Source organism: Heptranchias perlo, chromosome 30 (assembly GCF_035084215.1).
Source record: "Heptranchias perlo isolate sHepPer1 chromosome 30, sHepPer1.hap1, whole genome shotgun sequence".
Classification (NCBI taxonomy): domain Eukaryota; kingdom Metazoa; phylum Chordata; class Chondrichthyes; order Hexanchiformes; family Hexanchidae; genus Heptranchias; species Heptranchias perlo.
Window position 1 is genome coordinate 31,164,749 of NC_090354.1, and position 15,025 is coordinate 31,179,773.

The window sequence follows — 15,025 nt, forward strand, 5'->3', positions numbered from 1 at the left end:
TAGAATTCACGAGGGTAACTTCAACATCACCTCACTCCCCTGTGACCTCTACCAGCGAGAAGGTCAAGGGCAGCAGGTGCATGGGAACACCATCACCCCCAAGTTCACCCCCAAGTCACACACCATCCCGACTTGGAAATATATCGCCGTTCCTTCATCGTCGCTGGATCAAAATCCTGGAACTCCCTCCCTAACAGCACTGTGGGAGAACCTTCACCACACGGACTGCAGTGGTTCAAGTAGGAGGCTCAGCACCACCTTCTCAAGGGCAACTAGGGATGGGCAGTAAATGAGGCCTCCCCAGTATTACCCACATCCTGAGGATAAGTAGAAATATTGTGAAGCTGTCCTGAATGAGATCTGCTAACCTAGCACTGACTGGGAATGGAACCTGGGGTCATTTGCTCATCTGCTCACTGTATTACTCAGACACACAGTGCCTTATAGTAACTGAGTCAGAGGGGAGAACACGCAGGTCTCTCTGTGAGAAAAGAGAAAGAGAGGGAGCGACACAAGAGAGAGGGAGGAGAGGAGATGGAAGGAGAGGAGGGAGAGAGAGAGGAGGGCAAGGGAGTGAGGGGAAGAAGTGAGGGGATGAGAGAGAGAGAGGGAAGGAGGAAAGCGGAGGGGAGGGGAGGGGAGGAAGGGGAAGGAGAAGGGAGGTAAGAGAAAGGGAGGAATGGGAGGAGAGGTGATGGAAGGAGAGAGAGGGCGAGGGGAGGGGAGGGAAGGGGGTGGGAGGGGGAGCGAGGGGGAAGGATGAAAGGGAAGGGAGGAGAAGGAATAAGAGGCGAGGGAAAGGGAAAGGAAGGAAATGGAGGGGAGTGACAGGGAAAGAAGGGCAGGAAAGGAGAGGGAATTGGAAGAGGGGGAAGGGTGAAGGAACTAAGAGAGGGAGGGCAGACAGAGAAAGAAAGGGGGCGGAGATCGTCATGGAGAAGAATGGTGAGAGGCAGATGGGAGGAGGGAGGGAAGATAGAGGAGAGAGATGAGAGAGAAAGGGGGAATGTAGAGACATGGATAAGAGAGAAGGGAGTGAGAGGGGGAAAGACTCCATCTTCTCTCTCTGACCTGGAGTTACATAGAACTACATAAAAATTGGAGCAGAACATACCAAGCAGATGGAAAGTGCTGTTTACAACAAACGATACCACCATGGCCCCATGAAAATGCAGGAAATTTTGTCCTTTGTGCCAGGGCTGGACTGAAATCAGCTGCGGGTTTAGATATAGATTGGGAGCGACAGGTGTGATCTCTGTTCTGCTCAGTGAAGATTTGTTGAAATCTCGGTTAGTGCTTGTAAAGGTAACATTAAGGTGCAGATTGAGCTGTCTGCTGTTCCTTCAAACAGTGCATTACATCCTATTAGTGAACTGACATCACAGTCAGCGACACAATTAGACCGACGCTGAGCCAATGTGTTGCCATGGTAACTGTCAAGTCGGGGATGATTTGATGAGGTCCAAGCAGCCCTCGGTGCCCCCACAATGTCCCCGTGACACCAGCCTCACAAATCTGTTTTAGAAAATCTGCCGTGACTAAATATATTTAGCAAAATAGTCAGTCAGCTCACAATGATGCACTGTCACTGTCGACTGGAACTTCTGTTTGTTAAATGGGACATGAATTCATTGAATACCAGACTAACAGACAATTTATAAAGGAGGCTCTATACACTGAGGTGTCTCTCAGTCCCTCACCCGCAGGGAGATATCTGTACACTGACTGGTGTCTCTCAGTCCCCTCTCCCTCTCGGAGATATCTATACACTGACGGTGCCCTTCAGTCCCTCTCCCTCAGGGAGATATCTGTACACTGACTGATGTCTTTCAGTCCCCCTCTCTCAGAGATATCTGTACACTGACTGGTGCCCCTTAGTCCCTCTCCATCAGGGAGATATCTGTACACTGACTGGTGTCTCTCAGTCCCTCTCCTTCAGGGAGATATCTGTACACTGACTGATATCCCACAGTCCCTCTCCCTCAGGGAGATATCTGTACACTGACTGGTGTCTCTCATTCCCTCTCCCGCAGAGAGATATCTGTACATTGACTGATATCCCACAGTCCCTCTCCCTCAGGGAGATATCTGTACACTGACTGGTGTCTCTCAGTCCCTCCCTCTCGGAGATATCTATACACTGACGGTGCCCCTCAGTCCCTCTTCCCTCAGGGAGATATCTGTACACTGACTGGTGTCTCTCAGTCCCTCTCTCTCAGGGAGATATCTGTACACTGACTGATGTCTTTCAGTCCCCCTCTCTCGGAGATATCTGTACACTGACTGGTGTCTCTCAGTCCCTCTCCTTCAGGGAGATATCTGTACACTGACTGGCGTCTCTCAGTCCCTCTCTCAGGGAGATATCTGTACACTGACTCGTGTCTCAGTCCCCGCTCTCTCAGGGAGATATCGGTACACTGACTGATGTCTCTCAGTCCCTCTCTCTCAGGGAGATAACTGTACACTGACTGATGTCTTTCAGTCCCCCTCTCTCGGAGATATCTATACACTGCCTAGTGTCTCTCAGTTCCCCCTCTCTTGGAGATATCGATACACTGACTGGTGTCTCTCAGTCCCTCTCCCTCAGGGAGATATCTGTACACTGCCTAGTGTCTCTCAGTTCCCCCTCTCTCAGGGAGATATCAGTACACTGACTGGTGTCCCACAGTCCCTCTCCCTCAGGGAGATATCTGTACACTGACTGGTGTCCCACAGTCCCTCTCCCTCAGGGAGATATCTGTACACTGACTGGTGTCCCACAGTCCCTCTCCCTCAGGGAGATATCTATACACTGCCTAGTATCTCTCAGTTCCCCCTCTCTTGGAGATATCGATACACTGACTGATGTCCCACAGTCCCTCTCCCTCGGGGAGATATCTGTACACTGACTGGCGTCTCTCAGTCCCTCTCCCTCAGGGAGATATCTGTACACTGACTGGTGTCTCTCAGTCCCTCTCCCTCAGGGAGATATCGGCACACTGACTGGTGTCTCTCAGTCCCCGCTCTCTCAGGGAGATATCTGTACACTGACTGGTGTCTCTCAGTCCTCTCTCTCAGGGAGATATCTGTACACTGACTGGTGTCTCTCAGTCTCTCTCCCTCAGGGAGATATCTGTACACTGACTGGTGTCTCTCATTCCCTCTCCCTCAGGGAGATATCTATACACTGACGGTGCCCCTCAGTCCCTCTCCCTCAGGGAGATATCTGTACACTGACTGGTGTCTCTCAGTCCCCTCTCTCTCAGGGAGATATCTGTACACTGACTGGTGCCCCTCAGTCCCTCTCCCTCAGGGAGATATCTGTACACTGACTGATGTCACACAGTTCCTCTCCCTCAGGGAGATATCTGCACACTGACTGGTGTCTCTCAGTCCCCTCTCTCTCAGGGAGATATCTGTACACTGACTGGTGTCTCTCAGTCCCCTCTCTCTCAGGGAGATATCTGTACACTGACTGATGTCTCTCAGTCTCTCTCCCTCAGGGAGATATCTGTACACTGACTGGGGCCTATACTGCCATTAAATTAGACCAGGGCTGATCTGTACCTCAGCTCCATTTACTCGCCTTTGTTCCATATCCTTGATACACTTACCAACAAAAAATCTATCGCTCTCAATCTTGACCTGTTCTGTATTTCCAGAATTTTCTATTTTTATTTCAACATGTCACCATTAACATCTTTTTTCATTGGCAACATCTGGGATTATAGAGTCATAGAGTTATACAGCACGGATAGAGGCCCTTCGGCCCATCGTGTCCGCGCCGGCCATCAAGCCCTGTCTACTCTAATCCCATATTCCAGCATTTGGTCCGTAGCCTTGTATGCTATGGCATTTCAAGTGCTCATCCAAATGCTTCTTGAATGTTGTGAGGGTTCCTGCCTCCACAACCCTTTCAGGCAGTGAGTTCCAGACTCCAACCACCCTCTGGGTGAAAAAGTTCTTTCTCAAATCCCCTCTAAACCTCCCGCCTTTTACCTTGAATCTATGTCCCCTTGTTATAGAAACCTCAACAAAGGGAAAAAGCTCCTTAGTATCCATCCTATCTGTGCCCCTCATAATTTTGTACAGCTCAATCATGTCCCCCCTCAGCCTCCTCTGCTCCAAGGAAAACAAACCCAATCTTCCCAGTCTCTCTTCATAGCTGAAGCGCTCCAGCCCTGGTAACATCCTGGTGAATCTCCTCTGCACCCTCTCCAAAGCGATCACATCCTTCCTGTAGTGTGGCGACCAGAACTGCACACAGTACTCCAGCTGTGGCCTAACCAGTGTTTTATACAGCTCCATCATAACCTCCTTGCTCTTATATTCTATGCCTCGGCTAATAAAGGCAAGTGTCCCATATGCCTTCTTTACTACCTTATCTACCTGTTCCGCCGCCTTCAGGGATCTGTGAACTTGCACACCAAGATCCCTCTGACCCTCTGTCTTGCCTAGGGTCCTCCCATTCATTGTGTATTCCCTTGCCTTGTTAGTCCCTCCAAAGTGCATCACCTCGCACTTTTCCGGGTTAAATTCCATTTGCCACTGTTCCGCCCATCTGACCAACCTATCTATATCGTCCTGCAGACTGAGGCTATCCTCCTCGCTATTTACCACCCTACCAATTTTTGTATCATCAGCGAACTTACTGATCATACCTTTTACATTCATATCCAAGTCATTAATGTAGACCACAAACAGCAAGGGACCCAGCACCGATCCCTGTGGTACCCCACTGGCCACAGTGGGGTACCACAGGTTATGGGGCACTTCAGAGGCATAAAGTTGACCAATCAACCCTTTGCATTCGTCAGCAGATCCATGTGTGACCTATTGCCCTTCCACCCCAGTATCTCACTGTTCTGCCTGTACACACTGTCTAGAAGCAGCCGTAACTCAGTGGGTAGCAGTCTTCCCTCTGAATCAGAAGGTTGTGGTTTCAAGCCCTGTTCCACGACCATATAATCTAGGTTGGCACTCCAGTGCAGTGCAATTATACACCAGTCAGGACATCCCAAAGTACTTCACAGTCAATAACATGTAGTAATAGGGAAACCTGGCAGCCAATTTGCACGCAGCAAGGTCGGAAAATCAGCAATGAGAAAAATGACCAGATAATTTAGCTGGTGTTGGTTGAAGGATAAATATTGGCCAGGACACTTGGGGGAGCTCCCCTGCTCTTCTTCAAAATAGTGCCATGGGCAGGCGGGGCCTCGGTTTAACATCTCATCCAAAAGATGGCACCTTTGACAGTGCAGCAATCCCTCAGTACTGCAATGGAATGTCAGCCTGGATTATGTGCTTAAATCTCTGGAGTGGGACTTGAAGACACGACCTTCTGACTCAGAAATGAGAGTGCTACCCACTGAGTCACAGCTGACACGAGTACCGAGGGAGTGCTGCATTGTCAGAGGTGCCGTCTTCAGACACGACGTTAAACTGCAGCCCTGTCCGTCTGTTCAGGTGGGTGTAAAAGATCCCACGGCATTGTTTGAAGAAGAGCAGGGGAGTTCTCCTGGTGACGCTCAATCAAAATAGATTAACTGGGCATGCTGCGAGATCGACCCCTTATGTCTGAGTTATGAGAAACTGGCTTTTCAGCCTTGAAAGGAGACGTTGAGATTGTAAGCAGTATGGAAAAGATAAATCCGTACAATGTCTTTAAATGAAACTGCGAGAGTAGTACAAGGGGACACAGGTTCAAACTCCACACAGCCCAGTCCTGACACACTCCCCACAGCCCAGTCCTGACACACTCCCCACAGCCCAGTCCTGACACACTCCCCACAGTCCAGTCCTGACACACTCACAGCCCAGTCCTGACACACTCACAGCCCAGTCCTGACACACTCCCCACAGCCCAGTCCTGACACACTCCCCACAGCCCAGTCCTGACACACTCCCCACAGCCCAGTCCTGACACACTCACAGCCCAGTCCTGACACACTCACAGCCCAGTCCTGACACACTCCCCACAGCCCAGTCCTGACACACTCACAGCCCAGTCCTGACACACTCCCCACAGCCCAGTCCTGACACACTCCCCACAGCCCAGTCCTGACACACTCCCCACAGCCCAGTCCTGACACACTCACAGCCCAGTCCTGACACACTCACAGCCCAGTCCTGACACACTCCCCACAGCCCAGTCCTGACACACTCCCCACAGCCCAGTCCTGACACACTCACAGCCCAGTCCTGACACACTCACAGCCCAGTCCTGACACACTCCCCACAGCCCAGTCCTGACACACTCCCCACAGCCCAGACCTAACACACTCCCCACAGCCCAGTCCTGACACACTCACAGCCCAGTCCTGACACACTCCCCACAGCCCAGTCCTGACACACTCCCCACAGCCCAGTCCTGACACACTCCCCACAGCCCAGTCCTGACACACTCACAGCCCAGTCCTGACACTCTCCACACAGCCCAGTCCTGACACACTCCACACAGCCCAGTCCTGACACACTCACAGCCCAGTCCTGACACACTCACAGCCCAGTCCTGACACTCTCCCCACAGCCCAGTCCTGACACTCTCCCCACAGCCCAGTCCTGACACACTCCCCACAGCCCAGTCCTGACACACTCCCCACAGCCCAGTCCTGACACACTCCCCACAGCCCAGTCCTGACACACTCACAGCCCAGTCCTGACACACTCACAGCCCAGTCCTGACACACTCACAGCCCAGTCCTGACACTCTCCCCACAGCCCAGTCCTGACACTCTCCCCACAGCCCAGTCCTGACACACTCACAGCCCAGTCCTGACACTCTCCCCACAGCCCAGTCCTGACACACTCCCCACAGCCCAGTCCTGACACACTCCCCACAGCCCAGTCCTGACACACTCCCCACAGCCCAGTCCTGACACACTCACCACCCAGTCCTGACACACTCCCCACAGCCCAGTCCTGACACTCTCTCTCCCCTGGATTGCACTCTCAGTGCCGGCTGCTGAGAGCAAGGGTTGGAATCGATTGTTAAAGTGTCCCTTTCACACTCAGGCGTTGTGTACAAGGTCTGTACTTCTGAAGCTGGAATGATCCAAGTTTGGTGCCAAAGCTGGAGTGCGGATTGGTGCCTGTGAGCGAGATAATGGGATACACCTCAGCCTGGTGCTGACAGCTCCTGCACGTTTAACAGCTGTCCCCGCGGGGGCTCAGAGGTCACTGTCTGATGTGATTTCATGAGTAAATTGTCAGCTGTTGGATTCATCTGAAATGTGATTCACTCTTAATCAACAGTCTGATTGTAACCTCATCAACTCGGACTGGAAAGGGGAAAAGAGAGAGAGAGAGAGAGATAGAGTGGGGGGAAGAGAGAGAGAGGGGGGAGAGAGAGAGGGGGAGAGAGAGAGAGGGGGGAGAGAGAGAGATAGAGAGAGTGGGGGAGAGAGAGAGAGGGGGGAGAGAGAGAGCGAGAGAGAGAGGGGGGGAGAGAGAGATAGCAGGGGGGGGGAGAGAGAGAGAGATGGGGGGTAGAGATATAGATAGAGAGAGAGAGAGTGAGGGGGGAGAGAGATGGAGAGGGAGGGAGAGAGAGAGAGAGATAGAGAGGGGGAGAGAGAGAGAGAGATAGAGAGGCAGAGAGAGACAGGCAGAGAGAGAGAGGGGGGCGAGAGAGAGAGAGAGAGAGAGAGGAGAGAGAGAGATAGAGGGGGGAAGAGAAAGAGAGGGAGAGAGAGAGAGAGAGAGAGAGGGGGGGGAGAGAGAGAGAGGGGGAGAGAGGAGAGAGAGAGATAGAGGTGGGGTGGAGAGAGAGAGATCACTGAGAGGGGGAGAGGGAGACAGAGAGAGAGATGGGGGGAGAGAGAGAGAGAGGGGGAGAGAGAGAGAGGGGGGAGAGACAGAGAGAGAGGGGGGAGACAGAGAGAGGGGGAGAGAGAGAGATCACAGAGAGGGGGAGAGGGAGACAGAGGGGGAGGGAGGGAGACAGAGAGTGAGGGGGAGAGAGGGAGACAGAGAGAGGGGGGAGAAAGAGAGACAGAGATAGGGGAAGAGAGAGAGGCAGAGAGAGAGAGGGGGAGAGAGACCACAGAGAGGAGGAGGGGGAGAGAGGGAGACAGAGAGTGAGGGGAAGAGAGGGAATCAGAGAGAGGGGAGAAAGGGAGACAGGTACAGTGATGGGAGAGAGCGAGATCACTGAGAGAGATAGAGAGGGGGAGAGACAGAGTGGAAAAGAGAGATCACAGAGAGAGTGAGAAATAGAAAGGAGGAGAGAGAGGTGGACGGAAAGAGGGGAGAGAGGGAGACAGTGAGGGGGGAGAGAGAGATAGAGAGACAGAAGGCGAGTGAGAGAGACAGAGAGAGGGGGAGAGAGAAAGAGAGATAGATGGGGAGGGAGAGAGAAAGAGACAGAGAGGGGGAGAGAGAAACAGAAAGAGAGAGAGAGAGAAAGATCGGGACAGTTGGAGAGAGACAGAATGAGAGAAACACAGAGAATTGTGGAGGAGGATGTGAGACAGAGAGAGAGAGCCATCGAGACAGACACACACTGTGGACTTCCCCTGGTGTTATTTTTCCACTGTCTCTCCCCTCGGCCCTGACTCTCTGGTACAGTTGTGGTTCCACAGGTGCTGGGAGCTGTCCAGGACTTTGCCCAAGTGACCAAGCTCCGTGTATCAGTCTAGACAGCAAGTGTCAGTGGACCAGTCCATTGCAGCACTACCCCCCCCTCTGTTGTCATAGCTACTGACAGGGGTGTGGGCCAGTGTGTGGGTGTAATTGTGTGTGTGTTTGTATTTGTTGGTCTGTGGACGGGTGTTTGTCAAGGGATGTGTATGTGTACGTATCTGTGTGCTTGTGTCCGCATATGCGTGAGTGTGCATTTGTGTGCAAGTGTATGTGCACATGTGTGAGCGTGCTTGTCTGTGTGCATGCGTGTGTTTCTGTGTGTGTGAATGCTTGAATGACTGTGTTTCTGTGTGTGTGTGTGTGTGTGTGCGTGTGTGTTTCTGTGTGTGTGTGTGTGTGTGTGTGTGTGTGTGTGCAATGAGACATTGTGAACCCAGATCCTCCCACAACACGAGACTCCATTGTGAAACACCACGGCCCTGGACGGCCACTGTTTTGAATTACCTCATCGGACCCAGACCTGAAGATAAGAAGATCGAATGGGATGGCGGCCACGATGTCGATGAGGAACCAACCCTTGAAGTAATGGATGGCGATTTTCGCTGGGTGACTCACCACCTCATCGTTCTTGTTGACGTAGGTAGTGCGGAAGTTGATGATGATGTCGATGATGAACATGATGTCCACGATCAGGTCCACAATGGCCAGTGGGTTGCAAGAGTAGCCACATTCCCGCCACTTCTCCTCTTCCTGATCGTTGAGCAGGAAGGCGGCAGAGTACGGGGTGAAGACAGCAGTGTATATCACCAGCAGGAGAATGAGCCAGTCCCAGACCGCCTTGAAAGGGCTGTAGTGAAGAATAGTCCACTTGTGAATGCGGGGGGCTTGCAGTTTATATTCTGGAAGCACATCAGCTCCGAGCGAGAGGACCTACAACACAGAAGAAACAATGACGGGTGAGTACTGACCTGCCCAGACTGGAATGTCACCAGGTTCGAGCCCTTGGTCTGTGCTGAGTTGGCTGATCTGCGCCAGTTGGAGGACTACAATTGGTGTTAGCCCTGGCTCAGTGGGTAGCACTCTCGCCTCTGAGACAGAAGGTTGTGGGTTCAAAGACCCACTCCAGAGACTTGACCTCATAATCCAAGCTGACATTTCAGTGCAGTACTGAGGGAGGTGCCGTGTTTCAGATGAGACGTTAAACCAAATCTGCCCTCTTGGGTGGACATAAAAGATCCCATGGCACTATTCAAAGAAGAGCAAGGGAGTTCTCCTAGTGTCCTGGCCAATAATTATCCCATAGCCAACATCGTAAAATAGATTATCTAGTCATTATCACATTGCTGTTGTGGTCCCTTGCTGTGTGCAAATTAGCTGCTGCATTTCCCTATGGAACCAGGCCTCTCCCCACGGGGAGGGAGAAGCGGGCGTCAGGCCTCTCTCCATAGGGAGGGAGCAGCACCAGGTCCACTCACATATCTCCTTGTGTTTAGCTGGTGTCAGTCACTGGGAGGGCCTGCGAGCTGGTGTCAGTCACTGGGAGGACCTGCGAGCTGGTGTCAGTCACTGGGAGGGCCTGCGAGCTGGTGTCAGTCACTGGGAGGACCTGCGAGCTGGTGTCAGTCACTGGGAGGACCTGCGAGCTGGTGTCAGTCACTGGGAGGACCTGCGAGCTGGTGTCAGTCACTGGGAGGACCTGCGAGCAGGTGTCAGTCACTGGGAGGACCTGCGAGCTGGTGTCAGTCACTGGGAGGACCTGCGATCTGGTGTCAGTCACTGGGAGGACCTGCGAGCAGGTGTCAGTCACTGGGAGGACCTGCGAGCTGGTGTCAGTCACTGGGAGGACCTGCGATCTGGTGTCAGTCACTGGGAGGACCTGCGATCTGGTGTCAGTCACTGGGAGGACCTGCGAGCTGGTGTCAGTCACTGGGAGGACCTGCGAGCTGGTGTCAGTCACTGGGAGGACCTGCGATCTGGTGTCAGTCACATCTCCAGGCTGTGCAAATGGTACAAGCATAGCACAGAAAGTGAAATGGAATTGCACATGGCCATTGTCACTCCTTTTATTTTAACCCCTCCCCCCCACAATAGTCTCAAAATTGTCCCCACCCAAAATTCCTCCCTCAAGTAACCCTGCCCAGAAAAGGAATAATTTGGTCATTTATCTAATTTCTCTCTGTGGGATCTTGATTTGTCTACAGCGTCTGCACACACTCACGTTTTCTAGCCGGGGTCACTGGGTAGCGATCGGGAGCAGGGACCCAGGCTGGTTTTTGTTTTCCCCCCTACCCGGCTCAGAGGAATATTGAATAAAGATGAGCACAAATTTCTGTATTAGTAAAGTAAACCAGTCGAGTCAGCTCGAGCCATGGCATGAGCATCGCAGCAACAGAGCAACTTAAATATAGGAGTGTGAAAATAATGTAGAAACAGTGAAGCTAACTCGAGAAACACTCAGTCACGACAAGAGACCAACACTTCAGATTAACACAAACACCAAGAAATCTCAAATCACATTTATTAAAAGAGCAGCTTAGCACAGGGATTGATCAAGCACCTTAACCATCTCCTAATAGAGAGAAAGTTCACATCTTAACCATCTCCTAACAGAGAGAATGTTCACATCTTAACCATCTCCTAACAGGTTCGGAACCCAGTGACAGCTGCAGATCGCGGCCTGAACCTTTCTGAATCCATTGCCAGCTGTTGTTAATCCTCAGAGAGTTAATGAAAAGTCAAGATTAGCAAAATTTAAATTAGGCAGCGACAGACAAGCTCAGACAAGAACAATTTCATTATCGTGGAAGTGATACATTATCAAAATGAAATCTCAAAGTTCACCTCGTTCCCACTCAATTACCGCTGTTGGCATCTGGTTCTTTGTGCGGTTATTCTGGACTCTCCGGCACAGCACATGATGTGGTGTCTCAGGAAGTGTTTTCTCACTTTGTCCTCTATGGAGGTTTGATTGCTGCTCGGTACAGTTACACTGGCACTATCTGCTCAACCTAGGTTGCCACACTCATGTGAGACTAGACAGGCTGTGAGTGTTAGCGAGCTGGTTGACCATCGAGCCTGGTCTTGTCCTCAGCTGACAGCTGCCATTGGAGGGGCATCACTGGATAGCAGTCAAGACTAGAAACCCTTAACTCAGCACAGACTGGAACTAGACCCCCACTTGGCTCCAACTAGCTTTCCCTGCTGGGTCATCAAGGGGGAGGGGAAGGGGGGGGGGTTGACCATTTATTCGGAACTCTTTTCTGCAAGGCCGCCACAGTTTCATGAATCATCCCCCATACCCCACAATCCCTGGGTTCAGGTAATGGCAGTGAGGAGACGATGACAGTGAGGACAATGTCATCTTTTATTATTATAAAGAGCCAACCGTGGCTTAGTGGGTAGCACTTTCACCCCTGAGTCAGAAGGTTGTGAGTTTAAATCCCACTCCAGAGACTTGAGCACATAATCTAGGCCGACACTCCAAATGTAGTATTGAGGGAGTGCTGCACTGTCAGAGGTGCAGCCTTTCAGATGAAAGGTTAAACCGAGGGCCTGTCTGCCCTCTCAGGTGGACGTAAACATCCCATAGCACTATTTCGAAGAAGCGCAGGGGAGTTCTCCCCCATGTCCTGGCCAACATTTATCCCTCAACCCACATTTAAAAGCAGATTATCTGATCATTATTTTTAATTTTTCTTTTTTAGGGAGCTTGCTGTGTGCAAATTGGCTGCCATGTTTCCCTGTATTACAACAGTGATGACACTTCAAAGTACTTCATTGGCTGTAAAGTACTTTCGAATGTCCTCAGGTCCTATATAAAGGAATGCTTTCTTTACAATAACCTTTGAGTCTTTGGCCGTGCTGTACAGGAGCGTTCCTCCTGATCTGTCCAGGTATCTGAATCGCTGCTTGAAGATACCAATGGCGTGATCAACATAAACCTGGTGGTAGTGCGTGCTACATTATAGTTCCCCTCAGGCCTTGTCCTGGGGTTACACACTGGTGCCATTAGCAACTTTTGCCATGTGGATTCTTGGCCCGTCAAATTACGCTGGCACCGTCAACTACTGTAGGATGAAGGAATGAGGGGCCACGCCAAAGTGACGGGCCTTTGTGTGCATAATTCTACTCTTGTGGTTGCTGGGCAACTGGATGTTCATGGAGTAGGAGTGGGGACCTTTTCTGTTCATGAATGGAGTCGCACTGGGGATAGGGCCACATTTAGTCACATGATGACAGTCAGCTTTGCTCTGTGCTTGTGGGATTCCAACCATTTGGGAGATGTGGGTGGGTGGTCGGAGATGTGGGTGGGTGGGTGGAGATGTGGGTGGGTGGGTGGTCGGAGATGTGGGTGGGTGGTCGGTCGGAGATGTGGGTGGGTGGTCGGAGATGTGGGTGGGTGGGTGGAGATGTGGGTGGGTGGGTGGAGATGTGGGTGAGTGGGTGGTCGGAGATGTGGGTGGGTGGGTGGAGATGTGGGTGGGTGGGTGGGTGGTTGGAGATGTGGGTGGGTGGATGGAGATGTGGGTGGGTGGATGGTCGGGTGATCGGAGATTTGGGTGGGTGGTCGGAAATGTGGGTGGGTGGGTGGTCAGAGGGTTGGGGGGCTCTTTGCTGCTCTTGGGCTGATTTCCAAAGGAAATCTGCTCCTGGCAACCAGTCAGCGACCTGCGCAATGCAAGTGTGCACGGAAAGTTGGGAGATGTGACAAACAGCAGCCACGATTGGTGGGAGGAGGCAGTCACCAACCGAGCCACCCCTGTCCTGGTAGAGATCCCTAGTTGAGCTGCAGAAGTTCTCACAGTTCTATTCTGGCCTTAGTGTCACCATAGTGCCACCTTTGGACATACCCAGCTATTGAGAGTCCGACCTGTAGATGGGGTGTAAGGATGAGTCCTAATGGACTGTCTAAAGTGTCGTGAGCCTAGACAGTGAGTGTTGGCAGGCTTTTCAACCATGAAGAGCATCGCAGACAAGCCTGACCTTTTCCTCAATTTCCAGCAGGAGTCACTGGGCAGTGATCAGGCCTGGGAACCCAGGCTGATTTTCTTTGCCTATTTCCTTGTCCAGCATTGCTGAGGCTATTGCCACACTGTCTGAGACCAACTAACTCAGCAGAGGCCAGGGATGAAAGCTGGCAGCTTTCTGCTCTGTAAAGCTCCGTGGATAGCAGGATTTCACTCAGATCTATGGGGGAGGAGAGAGGGCAGAGGTAAAGATAAGAATTATCTAAATGAGGTTAAGAAACTGGTCAGGAGCCATAATAGAAAATGAGATTACGATTGCGGGGAATATATATGGATTAACAGATAACAAACGCATGGTCCATGTGATCGGCTTGACTGGTTTCGATTGTCTGAGGAGGTCGGAGAGGAATTTTCCAGACCTTTCTTCCCTTATTGGGGAATGTTTTCTCCCAGGAGATTACGTGGCTGCGGAGGGCAGGAAGTGATACTCCAATCGTCATGAGAGTGGGGCAGGCTTGATGGGCTGGCTGGTCTTTTCCCGCCTGTCATTTTTGTATATTCGTATAAAATTTAACGTGAAAGGTTTATATAAATATATTTGTAGCAAGTAGTTAATCAAGGAAACAGTGCGACCTCTGAAAGATTCCACTGGATGACAAGGCCTGACAGAATCCTAAACGCCTTCTTTGTGACGATGTTCAGGGAGTAAGTCAAGTATCTCCTTACCAGGGGTAACATCACCTAAGCGAGATAGGCAAATCTTCAGAATGATAGAAATTATTAATAAGATGGCGATAGAAGAACTGAGAGAACTACGAGTAGCCAAGGCATCCGGCCTTCGAAGGTCCCAGGTTTGATCCCTGGTCTGTGCGGAGGTAGCTCAGGGTCTTGGCCGAGGTGCTGAAATTGGCCTCATCTTTTCCTGAGCCAGGGAAGGGAAAAAAAATCAGGCAGAGTTCCTGATCCTGATCTCGACGAAGAGCAGGGGAGTTCTCCCTGGCGTTCTGGCCAATATTTATCCCCCAAGCAACACCTACGTGAGCAGATGTTAGGCTGGAAAGGAATAGGTCTCAGCTGTGTACTCTGGCACTTCAGGAAGGGGCTTTCATTGGGGAATCTTTGAGATCAGAGTTCTGCCCGAGGATTGGAGGAGGGCCAATGTAACATTAATTTATAAAAAGGAGCAGAAAGATAATGAGAGACTGGCAAGTCTGACACCGAATAGTGCCCTAAAGGAGGGCGTAATGAATCATATGGAGAAGTATGGAATAACAAGAGGAAGTCAACATAGCTTCACGAAGGAAAGAACTTGTATTTATATAGCGCCTTACATGATCAACGGACATCCCAAAGCACTGCATAACCAATTAATTACTTTCGAAGTGTAATTTGCACACAGCAGGATCCCACAAACAGTAACCAGATTATCTGTTTTAGTGATGTTGTTTGAGGGATAAATATTGGCCAGGACACCGGGGAAAGCTCCACCAGCTCTT

The 15,025-nt window shown here is 51.3% G+C and overlaps 1 protein-coding gene across 1 annotated transcript in view; it reads right to left on the reverse strand.

Annotated features, from left to right (window-relative positions):
* LOC137300033 (potassium voltage-gated channel subfamily H member 6-like) overlaps positions 1–15,025 on the reverse strand; it is a 185,093-nt gene that overhangs the window by 49,404 nt on the left and 120,664 nt on the right. Inside the window, exon 6 of the mRNA XM_067969125.1 lies at positions 9,067–9,492. Coding sequence (XP_067825226.1) covers positions 9,067–9,492 — 426 coding nt within the window. The remainder of the gene's footprint in view (positions 1–9,066; positions 9,493–15,025) is intronic.